The sequence below is a fragment of the Nannobrachium achirus genome, assembly GCF_963921795.1.
Source record: "Nannobrachium achirus genome assembly, chromosome: 22".
NCBI lineage: Eukaryota > Metazoa > Chordata > Actinopteri > Myctophiformes > Myctophidae > Nannobrachium > Nannobrachium achirus.
Genome location: NC_137829.1, coordinates 25529744 through 25542128, shown reverse-complemented (window position 1 = coordinate 25542128; position 12385 = coordinate 25529744). Strand labels below are relative to the sequence as shown.

Genomic DNA, 12385 nt, shown 5'->3' with positions numbered 1-12385 from the left:
AATAGCCCCCATACCACATACTGCTCCCACACATACAAAGAAAAAGGTATCCTAAATCTAGTAGTGAATTATATATTTTTCACTGAGACTCGCCAGAGAAGGAAGAATGGTGTTTATTGGGTCTACAGTACATAATATGCAACTTTGAACATGTGTTTCTGGGAATGTTTGCTCACCTCCAGTCAATGGCCAGGCCATTTGGCCAGCCAAGAGTGGTGTTCACAATAGACAGGGCATGTGACCCATCACACCAAGCTCTCATAATCTTTGCTGGCCGGTACCAGTCAGTCCAAAATATGTACCTGCCAAATAAACGCACACGCGCGCGCACACACACACACACACACACACACACACACACACACACACACACACACACACACACACACACACACACACACACACACAACACAACGTCACGCAATAAAGTAATATCTACGAGACCAAAAACTTTACTTCTAAAGAATGCTAACATTTTATTTTTGAGAGCTTCATAGAGCTTTTCTATTTAAGCCAAGTTCTTAGTGTTCATTACAATACCAGCTTTCATGCTGAACTAATCTTGGTTATAGGACACAGAGCTATTGGAAATGACCACTTCTTCTAGAAAAGAGGTTTCTTGTGGAATTTGATGAATGTTGGGAGTGGGACACATCTGTTGATTAAAGTGGCCAGGTAATTTGAAGTGGCCAGTTTTGCTAAAGCTTCCATGTCCTATAGCTGAGAAAAATACATGATCAACTCTGTCATATGGCATGTTATGACATCTGATATCACATTTCTGGAGCACTTAAGCAATTATTGCTCTTTTTCTTTGCCACTATTACTCCCCTGGACTTCAGGATTTTATGCTCTTTGAAGGTATACTAATATAGAATTACCTCTATATTAGTATGTTATAAATAAATCTGTAATGCCCTCGGGTGGCGCAGTGGTAAAGCATCTGACCTCCACCGCAGAGTCTAGGGGTTCGAATCCACCGCGGTGCATCCGGCTTTGTGGAACGTCTATACCAGGGGTCTTCAATGTTTTCAGACCAAGGACCCCTTATAGATGAAGCAGGGACCCCCTCTACATATTGTATAAATGTGTGATGCAGATTTCATCGATTTCATCTCATAGACTTGTTTGACAGCACTGTCATCAGTCTATGTTGAATTCATGTAAATGTGTTTTTTTTTTCAGACATTTAACCACTTAAATCGTTGATACTTAGTAAACTGACCTTTCACTGCCGAAAATAGCCGATCTACAAGCTCTCAACGCCTCGCGCTGTGAGGCGTTGAGAGCTTGTAGATCTGCTATTTTTGGCTAAAGTTCTCCTCAGAATAGGGATTTGAGGATTCAAGTTGTTAATTTAAAAGAATGATCATGTATCACACAAAGATTTGGCGGCCCCCCTGTAGTAACTCTGAGGACCCCCTTGGGGTCCCGGACCCCCTGTTGAAGACCCCTGGTCTATACGAACACAAATGGCTCGTGTTTGGGGGAGGGAAGCCAGGCGGGGAGGGTGATATTTGTCACTGCAAGCACATGGCGAGTGTTGGGCGGGAGTTGTAGGATGAAGGCTCTACATCCTCCGGTGGGGGCTCCTCACTGGCAAGTGAGCCAGTAGGATACAACAGCAGTGGCAATGCACAAAAATGTGTGGGGAGGAATTAATTGGCATTATGACTACTAAAATCTGTAAATATGCGGGTATATGGGGCATGACACTATATGCCAGCTGAAGACCTGTGTTCTATCTCTACTATCCAATAGGAAAGAAGTAAAACTGACAAACCACTTGAACCCTAGCATCCTTATACAGGGGGTAACAATCCCTGAAAACATTTAGTATAGTAGAGTAACAGGAGAGGGCCTGTAGAGCCCTTGGGAATATGTTCAACTAAGCAAAGTAGTTCAAATACTTTTTGATCCCATATACAGTACACCCCTATGGCCCGTCAACATGACCTTTAACCTTTCAATATCAAGTACAGTAATTCTATCTTGATACCCAATGACAGGATGCACCACGATGGATCTGGGGTTGTTGAGGTTGCGTACGATAGCTCTCCTGGACTTGTCAGCCACCTTCATGACTGATATGCTTCTGTAGCGAGGGTCAGTCCAGTAGAGGTTCTTTGAAATCCAGTCGTAAGCCAGGTCCTCCACTCCTTCCACCCTATTGGCTGCGAGCACCTCCCTGCCTGTGCAGATCAAAGGATTCAGGCCACCATTTAACGCAGAGATGAAAGGAAGAACACATTTAAATAAATAGGCTGTCAGCTTGCATTTTCCCCATGTGGACCCGACAGAGAAAGCTAGAGCTGACCCAAAAATAACAGCACTGACCAGAGCAGTGAGGTTTTGCTTTCTTTTCTTTTTTTCAAAGTGAGTCATGGATTTCTACACAAGTAACTTTCTCTGTAAGACATTTGGTCAAGTGAGAAGATATTAAAAAGCTAAACACCCCCTGTGAAACAGATGTCACTAGTTTAATTAAATGAACTCATAAAAGGCACTGCTCACCTCACACTGGGTGTGATCTTTGTAGTGCTACGTACTATCAAGCGATCAGCTAAATTAATAGATGAGATTCTCACCAGTCCCATCCACTTTCTGCTTATAGATGATGTCTTTGACTGTGTCTGAGTAGAAGATGGAATCGTCCTCTGCACTGAAGTCCACCCCTACAAAGGATGAGGGTGTTCCAGTGATGGGAAGGATGATATCCTCCTGAGATGAGAGGTTGAAGGGGATACCTCTGACAGCCAGCTGGCTGGAGAATAGCAGGAACTGCCTGACAGCTGGGGAGAAGAACCCAGACCAGAAGTATTAGGATAACAGAAAATACAATGTTGGCATGATGCTATGTACTTTTGTGTTAGGAACCTGGAAGCTGAGTTCCACACACACACAAGATAAGAGGATATAAGATAATTGACGTTATTGATCACCGGAGGGAAATTCAGGGTGAAACTGGTGACTATCTTTTGGATGTAGCCAATCCATTGAGGATGTGTGGGAGGGGATAAGTAAATCTGGGTGTGAAGACCATGGATATACAGAATGTATCCCAGTACAGTAGTAGCATATAAACAATAAACAGATGTCCTAACCTAGCACATAGCCTTGTGCTAGCCTGCATTGCCATAGCCCTGTGTAGATGATTGTTTATTGAATAAACCATGCATTATGAATGCCCTCATAATGCATTATAAATGTGGGCTTCATAGAAAGTGTTACCACAATCATCCACATAGGGCTATGGCACGGCAGCAGTCAAACAAACAACCGTGATCAGAATTAATGTTATTCTGATCAAGGTTGTTTGAGTGCTGTGGTTTGGCCAAATCCAGACTAGAAGAGTTCAAGGAATCTTTTCAGGAAGAAATAATCTTTCTCATTGGCAGGAGAGGCACACAATGTTGATTCAGGTCATTTTTTTGGTGACCCTTGACTCAAATTTCTCTGTTAGAGAAAGTTTAGTCTCAGGAACTATTAAGTTGAACCTACTGCCATGACAGTGTCAGTTTTGCTTTGTATTTCTTACCTACACATCTTTTGCCATCATTATGCAGGTCATAGCCCATGCGACACTTGCAGCGATAACCCAGCCCTCCGTTGTCACTCCTGTGACTCAGAATGCAGATCTGTTCACATCCACCCTTGTCTACACCACAGGGGTTTGGCACTGTCAAAAGTAATAACAAACACGTTTTGCTGCATGATTCCAACAGAAAATACAGTATTCACATTTAAAATGTAAAATACATAGTCTTAGGAGGTAGAGCAGCCGCTTGGGAACCAGAAAGCTCCCATTTTGATCGGGCTCCCCCAGAGTTGGTGCCGAAGTGTCATTGAGCAAGACGCTGAACCCCTAATTGCTCCTGATGAGCAGGTTGGCGCCTTGCATGGTTTCCTCTGCCATCAGAGTGTGTGAGTGTGTGTGTGTGTGTGTGTGTGTGTGTGTGTGTGTGTGTGTGTGTGTGTGTGTGCACGCGTGCGTGCGTGCGTGCGTGCACGTGCGTGTCTGTGTGTGTGTGTGTGTGTGTGTGTGTGTGTGTGTGTGTGTGTGTGTGTGTGTGTGTGTGTGTGTGTGTGTGTGTGTGTGTGTGTGTGAATGGGTGAATGTGAATGAATGCACAGTCATTGTAAAGCGCTTTGGATAAATATATAAATGCACCATTTACCATTTTAAAAAGCTTCCCAAGAAATAGGACTTGAGGCTGTATGATTGCCTATCAAGAGAATATTTGTACAGTACCGTATGTCCTTGTCAGGGGCTTACCGGTTGGTTGTCTCAACTGGTGTATCACTGCTACTCCATGTGGGGTCTGTGCTGTTGTGTAAACCACTTGAGGACTGCTGTCAAAGAACTTGTTAGCTTTCATCACAGCCATCTTGGTCCAGTCCGTGAAATAGACATTGTGTTCAAACAGACTGATGCCAAATGGATGAGGGACCACAGAGCCTCCATGAACCACTGTTTTTCTAAAAGATTTGAGGACAGACTTATATTATAATACTGACAGATGAAACACAAAATGATATACACCAGGGGTCTTCAACGTTTTCAGGCCAAGGAGGACCCCATAGTTGGGAGAGAGATGAAGCAGGGACCCCCACCACCTTTTCATAGATTCCACATAGTTTCATCATTTTCCAGCACAATCATCAGTGTATTTTGGGATTCATGTCAATTTTAAACTTGACGTTTTACTCTATACTTAGTCTGCTCTTTTTCCCTTCAACACCAAACCTCTTGGCCGAAAATAGCCGATCTACAAGCTCACAACGCCTCACAGCGTGAGGTGTTGTGAGCTTGTAGATCTGCTATTTTTGGCTACAGTTCTCAGAATATGGACACCAGGGTTCAAGTTGTTAATATAAAAAGGATTGGAAGATTTGGAGGACGCCCTGTAGTAACTCTGAGGACCCCCAAGGGGTCCCGGACCCCCTGTTGAAGACCCCTGATACACATCCATATGAACATGTTAGGTTTACCTATGAAGGCCATCATATGTTGTTGTTTCAATGTAATCATAGCGACTATCAACCCAGTAGATGCGCTTGGCCTCAATGTCCAGTGTGATACCGGCTGGCCAACCCAGTTTGCTCCTGATGATCCCATAGCGGTTGGTGCCGTCCATATAGGCCCTCTCCAGTCCTGGCTCTCCATTCATCGCATTCCAGTCAGAGAAGAACATAAACCTGAGAAAGAAAGAGGAAAAACATAGAAACCGGGCTCTTTACATCAGGGTTGCTTCCTGCACCTGCACTTATGGAAATAGCGAGACAAGCATTCAACCAAAGACAAGAGCTTGAATGATAAGAGGATTTCCTTTTTTTAATTAAGTTTCACATCCAGAACTTTACATTTTGTCTCCAGGTGGGTGGCTGTGAATCTTACCTAAAAAACTGTACATTCATCTAAGCTAAGCAATTTATGTGTGGCCACCTGGCTCTATCTCCCCCTTGAACTATACTATTGGATTACAATGAGGGTCATCACTTACATTGCTCCTCACTAATCCATCCAGGGCAATCTGCTAATCTCTCTCACACACACACACATACACACACATTACTCCGTGCCAACGAAGCATGACATAGTATACTGTATGTAGGGACTGGAAGTCTGCGGCTAGATGGGTGCATGGGAGATGAAGCATGTGCTTACCCGACAGTGGGGTCCACGGCCAGCCCTCTAGGGTTTCCCAGGTTTTCCGTGATCAGTGTGACCCGGTTACTCCCATCAAAGTCCACCATGTCAATCCGGTTGACGCTTGCCTCCACTACATACAGCTTGTTGTTCACCCAGTCGACAGCCAGGTTCTCAGGGTAGTCAACTGATACATTTAAAACCACCTGCAAGTTGGAACCGTCCATATCCACAGAGAACACCTGTCCACAAAAGATAGCATTGTTGTCAAGAGAGAGGCGGCCCAAGGTGGTCAGAGAGTTACGAGAATCAACGGACTCAAGAAGCAGCATAAAATGGCTACCAGTACCTCATAAACTTTGAAGACCAGAGGTCAGAGATATGAACACCTGCTAAAGTATGAATAACAGAGGACCCAAATGTTTAAAACACTAGTATGCTTTTTTTTTAAGGAACTGCAAAAATCAGTACATGAACTTTACTGGCTTATTTAGTCGTCTTCTCTGCCTGAGCCCACATCTTGGTAGTCCTTCGAAGCTTGGAGTGGGCAGTTTCTGTAAACTACTGTACTACTCATGCTAAGATGGCACTAGTTTCTCAGGCTTGAAGCCTTGGCACCACACAGCTAGTGAGGGGTATACTGCTCTTTCCAGCTCTGGTTCTTTTGAAACAAGATCCAGACGTCTGAGAAGCAGGATTTTCAACTGACCTGTTTAAAGAGAAACTGAAGATGTGGAAATAGCTTGGTAGTTTAACCTTCCTAGTTACATTCACATGCCCTGTTTGTGGTCTACCCCGCATTTAATCCGCTGACATGCCCGCCACAGAGGTGGCTGATATACACAGATACCCAGTCCCAATTATGTCCCCGGCTTTTCTTCCCAGTGGCAGCGGTTCAAACCATAGAGAAGCTGAGGCATAGACTGCACAAAGCCCTTTGAGCTGGCCAAAGAATGCATATAGCTGGACAGACTCCCTGAAAACAAACGCTGCACGATTACCTTGAACATGATCAGGTTACAAAAATTGCACCCTGGTATGTGGACATCATACCAGTACATCAGACAGGTTTCAAGATTAGACTATTTGGATTCCATTCCTGGTCTACTTCCCCTTCATTATGGCCGAGCCACTTAGGAGCCAACAGCTCTCCCTTTATTGCAGTATCCAAATTGCCGATTTTTAAAAGGATAACCAAAATAGTCCAGGCCAGAGCATTTCCTCTACTGCTCCTGTATTTCTTTGCACAATACAGCATTCTATTCTCCACAGACTTGACCACAGCTTTTGCAGTGTCTCTGGGAAGGGTTACGATGCCCTGCATCCATGGAGTGTTCTAAAAGGTAAAGGGGTAACACTGGCTGCCGGAATAGCACAAACTTCTGTTACCTTGTTCTGAATTGTATCAGTCCAGAAGATTCTATGGAGGCGGAAGTGGAAGTCCACACCCACAGCAACCCCTCTGTTCTGAGAATGGATCAAAGTACGTTGGTCGTTGCCATGGATGTCACCTATTAGCAGGTCTCTGCCGTTAGAGAATACTAAAAGGGGGACTCCAGCTACAGAAGAAAACAAAATTTAAAGTCAGTTACAAAGTATAATTATCTTATGTTTATAAAGCCCCAGACGCATTTAAAAATAAGAAACAACATTATGGAATACATACTCAACTCACGCACCACTGGAATTGATCTTGTTACAATATAACACTGCATGTACAACAGTACAAGTAGATCCCTGACTGAACCTCATGAAGTCAAAGTTCTTTTGCTTGCCATTGTCATCAGACTTGTTCGTGCTGGGCTAGTGGTCAAAGGCAGAGAGGCTGTTCTCTTAGTCAACACTCTTTTCTGTTACACAAAGGCAAGAGACTGACTAAAACAACATTTAGTGCGCAACAACGCATCAGAGAGCACAGCAGACGCTCAGCTGGGCATGCTGGCAGACAGGACAAGTGGCTAGTTTAAGGGTCTAGAGTTTTGCTGGACGTGACCAAATACAAAGAAATGTTCGTTCATTAAAAAATACAGAACCTTTTTGAATAGTTTTAAGAAGGATTTCCCAAAATAAGGATGCCAGGGTTAATATGGTTAAAATACATTTTAAATAAAATGTTTAGTTTGTGATATTATCAAATGTAAATAAATCTGACAAAGTCTACATTTCCCAAAAATAAATCCATGTATTCAGAATACAATAAAAGATTAATAACCAGTGGATAGGATTTAAAATCACACCCTGCATTCAAAATTCAGACATACCGGTAGGAAGAGCATTCTGCTCATGTAGAGAGATGCACTTACATGTGTGAGTGTCGGCTCTGCAGTATCTGTGCTGTTCCAAGATGTAACCCTCTCGGCAGCTACAACGGTGGCTGCCCGTCCTGTCCTCGCACAGCTGGTCACAAACGCCCCACATTGAACAGTCGTCAAAGTCTTCACCATGAAATCAAAGGACAATCGCAGCCGAACACAGGTCAAAAGACACATTCCTTTTCTTCTGAGCTGGGTTAACCATGCACATGAACCCTATCGTCCCTATTCTGGGCATGTTATAGGCGAACGTTCAGTCTAAATAGGAGAAGGGATTTGGTGTAGAGGGAAAAAAGGAGGGGAATAGACCAAATGTGTCCCAGCACGGCTGACGGCTAGTCATTGAATTTTTTTTTTTTTTTTTCATTTTCATTTTTTCATTTCATTTGAAAGCTGGGAATCATAGCTACAAAATGATATATTGGTTGTGGAGATTGACCCAACAGTTTTGAAGATATTATGGCTTATAGAATGATGCCATGCTGAAATACTACTTTTGAGATATTCAAGTTCTAAATAAATTTCTAACCTGCATGATCTCTCACACTAATAAAAAAAAGTCTTATTTACATGCAGAGTTAAGCTCTGGCGTTTAAGTGAAATGTAGCCTGATATTTATGAAATGCTTTTGTGGCTTTTTAGTGAAAAAAACAAATAAGTAATTTCAGCTGTGGTCTAAAGTAGTGGCTTCCGAAATGACTGCCCCTGTGTCACACTCAGTCACAAATATAGACCCCAGGGGTCTAAGAATCCAGAATCAACCTTCTTCATTCTTTATTCTTAGACCCCTGGAGACCCCGGTCAATGGTTTTAAGTGGTTTAACCTGGCATTTCAATGTAATTTTCTTTTTAGATCACATTATGATAACCCATTTCTATTTGTGAAAGTATATTTTACTTTATGCTCAATTTTGTGCACTGTTCTTTGTATTTAATTTTAGATTTTGCACATTGTATGTGTAACGGTTTAACAGTTATGTAGGATTCATGTAATGACTGGCAGACAGTGATGCAAAATATACTGTATGCACAGACAATTATTGCATTCTGGCATTAAACATTAACAAAAGCCATGTACTGTAGCAGAGAAACACAAAAATCTGATTTGACTGATAATGGTATAAGATATTCCAGACTGAATGGTCAGCATAGGTCGTACTCCATGGTCACAATCTTACTTAATAATAATGATATAACTAGTAAGACGCCTCAGGGCGCCATGGGTCGCGCCATGTCTGGGCCGTCTGTCCAGTGATGTATATCGGACCAGTTACCCATAAATGGAGATCCATGTACTGTATATGGAGATATGCTGTGAGACCCCAAACATGCTTAATCAGTTATTCGTTATGTGAAAATCCTATGACGTCTATCGCATCTGACATCATACATACAATCCCTTTCATGCCCATATATGGAGATCCCTGTCTGAACCAGCCAAACAGATATGGGCTGTTTTATATGGGCATTCCCATATTCCCATATGGAAAATATCAGATCTACAAGTTCATAAAATATTCGCCAAATGTTTTCCTATATTTACAATATGTTCCTCCATTTTTGCAGAATGTTATTATTGTCACGTCCCGTGTCACGTACTGGGCCTGTCCCCTGCCTTTCCCACTCTCTGCTTACACCCTCCCCCTGACGTGAGTCCTTGATTGAGAGACAAAGCTCCACCCAGGTTCACAGCTGCGAGCTCTTGGCCTAAAGACTGCCCAAGCCTGTCAGTGCTGTCAGTGCTCTCTGTGTTGGTTCATTGTACTGTCACGTTGCTTGTTTCCGGGTCCCTGTGTGGTGTACCTGTGTTGTATTATTTATTTATTCAAGTAAAGTCATTGTTTAACTGTCCTCCTTGGTTTCCTGCCTCTACTTTGAGCTGAGTTCCTGAATTTGGGTCCAAAAACAACCTGGGTCCTGACAATGATGACGTGCACAGAATAGAGATGCCAGGGTTGTGGTTGATGTAATGATGTTGTCATTTTGTATTCTGCTTTTATATGAACCCTGGCTGCAGCACCAGTGGTCTAAAGATTACTGTGATAATGTTTCTTTTCATGTTGGTAACTTCCACGTCAAGTAATGTTGTCGTCTACTGTAGGTGTCTGGCTTACCAGTACATTTGTTATCTGACTTATCAACCTATATTTCTGTCATTGTGCAGTTGGTTTGCCAAGGAATGGTAAGCCAAAATAACAAAGGCTTTTTAAACCACAATATGCTTTGGAAATCTGGTCATTAATGTAAAGTAGTCATGGTCAATGGGCTACACGTGTCAGAATGGTACTTTAATCTCCTATCAGTACAGGAGGAACAAGACGTCTCTGAAAGGCCCAAGAATCTTTAGGCAGTCTAACAACGTCTTCTGACAAAAGATGTCTGTTAATTATACATACCAATGCAAGAGCGACTGTCATTGTTATTGACAATATATCCAGAAGGACAGGAACATGTTCCTCCCTCAGGGGAAGGGTGACAACGGTGTTCACAGCTCAGAGATGGACATCTCCAGATACCTGACCCCCATGGACACAATATTCATTAATTAATACAAGTTGTACTGAGGGAATTTTGTTTGGTTGCAGACTGTTTTCATGCTTCATAGGCTTAAGCTAACGGGAAAGCTAAAGACAGGGAGAAAGAAGAGGGAAAACTAAACATTCATCATGTTGGTAGTGTACTAACTGCAGTTGCGTCCAGCTGTAGTGTTGGTCTCGTCCTCTCCCTCGGGGCAGTGGACCGTGCCATCACACAGCTGATCCATGGCGATACACATACCCGTGGATGGACATGGCCATTCGCCAGGGTAGCACTCGCGTGGTATATTATCTAGAGGCAAAACAATCAATCGTCAGTGCCTTGACACAGAGGAAGCAGAAACAAATAAGAAGATAGGAGGGCCTGCCGTGGAGTGTCACGTACAAAAAAGAAAGATACACAATGTGTGAGGTATTCAATGAGGACGGGCAACCCTATCTCCAGAAGAATGCAATAGTGAACTCAAGGACATGGTACAGACTACATTGTGGGAAATCACTGTCACTTTAAATCAATGGGGGGGGGGGGGGGACTGAGTTTTGAGGGGGTAAGGGGGGGGGGCCGTGGCCCATCCTCTAAAAACACACACTCTTCACGGCGGTGTGGAGGAATTCTAAAGCCCTTTGGAAGGCTGTGCGGTCTTGTGCCACAAAGAGGCATTTGAATAACACACTTAAAGGGGCACAGACTCAGCGCCTGGCTAGCCCATACCCACCATGGGGGCCGGAGGTGAATCAGGTTCACACAGAGAGCTTGGATTTCCTACCCATTCCACCGAATGTTCAGGGGCTCTATGTCCAATATTGAACATGTGCTAGGTATTTGAAGGGCTGTGTTGTGTTAAAGAATCCGTACCACAGCCTTTTTCATCGGCGTTGTCCTCGCAGTCATCTTCTCCATCACACAGCCACACTTGATGGATACAGCGGCCACTGGGGCAGGTGAAGTAGCTCCCTCTACAAGTGGGGTATGCTACCATGAGAGAGAGAGAGAGAAAGAGAGAGAGAGAGAGAGAGAGAGAGAGAGAGAGAGAGAGAGAGAGAGAAAACACGTAGTAAAGGTCAGGCCAAGTCCAGCTGAAGAGAGCATCTATCCAGGAAAATATAAACGCTGCTGTCCCAGGAAAATGAGAGACAAGAAGGAAGAGATAAGGAAGGGTACATACTGCAGTCCAGCTCATCACTTCTGTCTCCACAATCGTCGTCATGGTCACAGACGTAGCGCTGAGGAACGCACTCTCCGTTGTGACAAGGGAACATGCCCGTGTTGCAGTGTTGCGCTAAAGACAGAACACATAAACAAACAAAAAGAAAGTGATACTGTAGGTCAGTGTTTCTCAAATAGGGGTACTCGAGAAAATGCCATCCAAAAAGAAAAATAGAAGTATAAATCATGATACTATTATTCTTTTATTATTATTTTTATCCCACGGTTTTGCAACCCGTTTTCTCACCCAGTGCCAACTACCTAACCTGTAGTCCTGGTTTCCACTCTCCCCCTGCCGCGGCAGGGGAATTGGGGAGCACCTGGCTGGCTAGGGGGAAGTAGTATAGAAACCAGGACTACTGCATGTTTTTGTGAGGGCATCTACCCTAGGAGACATGGGGAGAACATGAAAACTCCACACAGAAAGGCCCTATCGCCAACCCCACCTAGGGTGTGGGTGCTGATGACGCGGAGGGAGGAACACGCCCCCAGCGCCCACAGCGTCCCCCGGCGGGAAGTATCTCTGTAGCCATTAAACGAAACGGGTATGTCTTACATTGATGCGCCTACATATTATCATGCAAACACCAGTTAAAGTTACTTTCCATCCCTCATATACTGTGTGCACAGTGCACACATCCCATAACCCACACACTGCACATCATTTCGGAGCCCATAT

The 12385-nt window shown here is 43.7% G+C and overlaps 1 protein-coding gene across 1 annotated transcript in view; it reads right to left on the bottom strand.

Moving 5' to 3' along the window:
- lrp2a (low density lipoprotein receptor-related protein 2a) overlaps positions 1–12385 on the bottom strand; it is a gene marked incomplete at both ends in the record, with an annotated part of 71268 nt that overhangs the window by 43806 nt on the left and 15077 nt on the right. The window contains 13 exon segments of the mRNA XM_080752783.1: positions 177–302; positions 2000–2192; positions 2589–2792; positions 3539–3679; positions 4277–4479; positions 4993–5199; positions 5669–5892; positions 7040–7209; positions 7954–8085; positions 10359–10478; positions 10648–10791; positions 11356–11472; positions 11666–11779. Coding sequence (XP_080608909.1) covers positions 177–302; positions 2000–2192; positions 2589–2792; positions 3539–3679; positions 4277–4479; positions 4993–5199; positions 5669–5892; positions 7040–7209; positions 7954–8085; positions 10359–10478; positions 10648–10791; positions 11356–11472; positions 11666–11779 — 2095 coding nt within the window.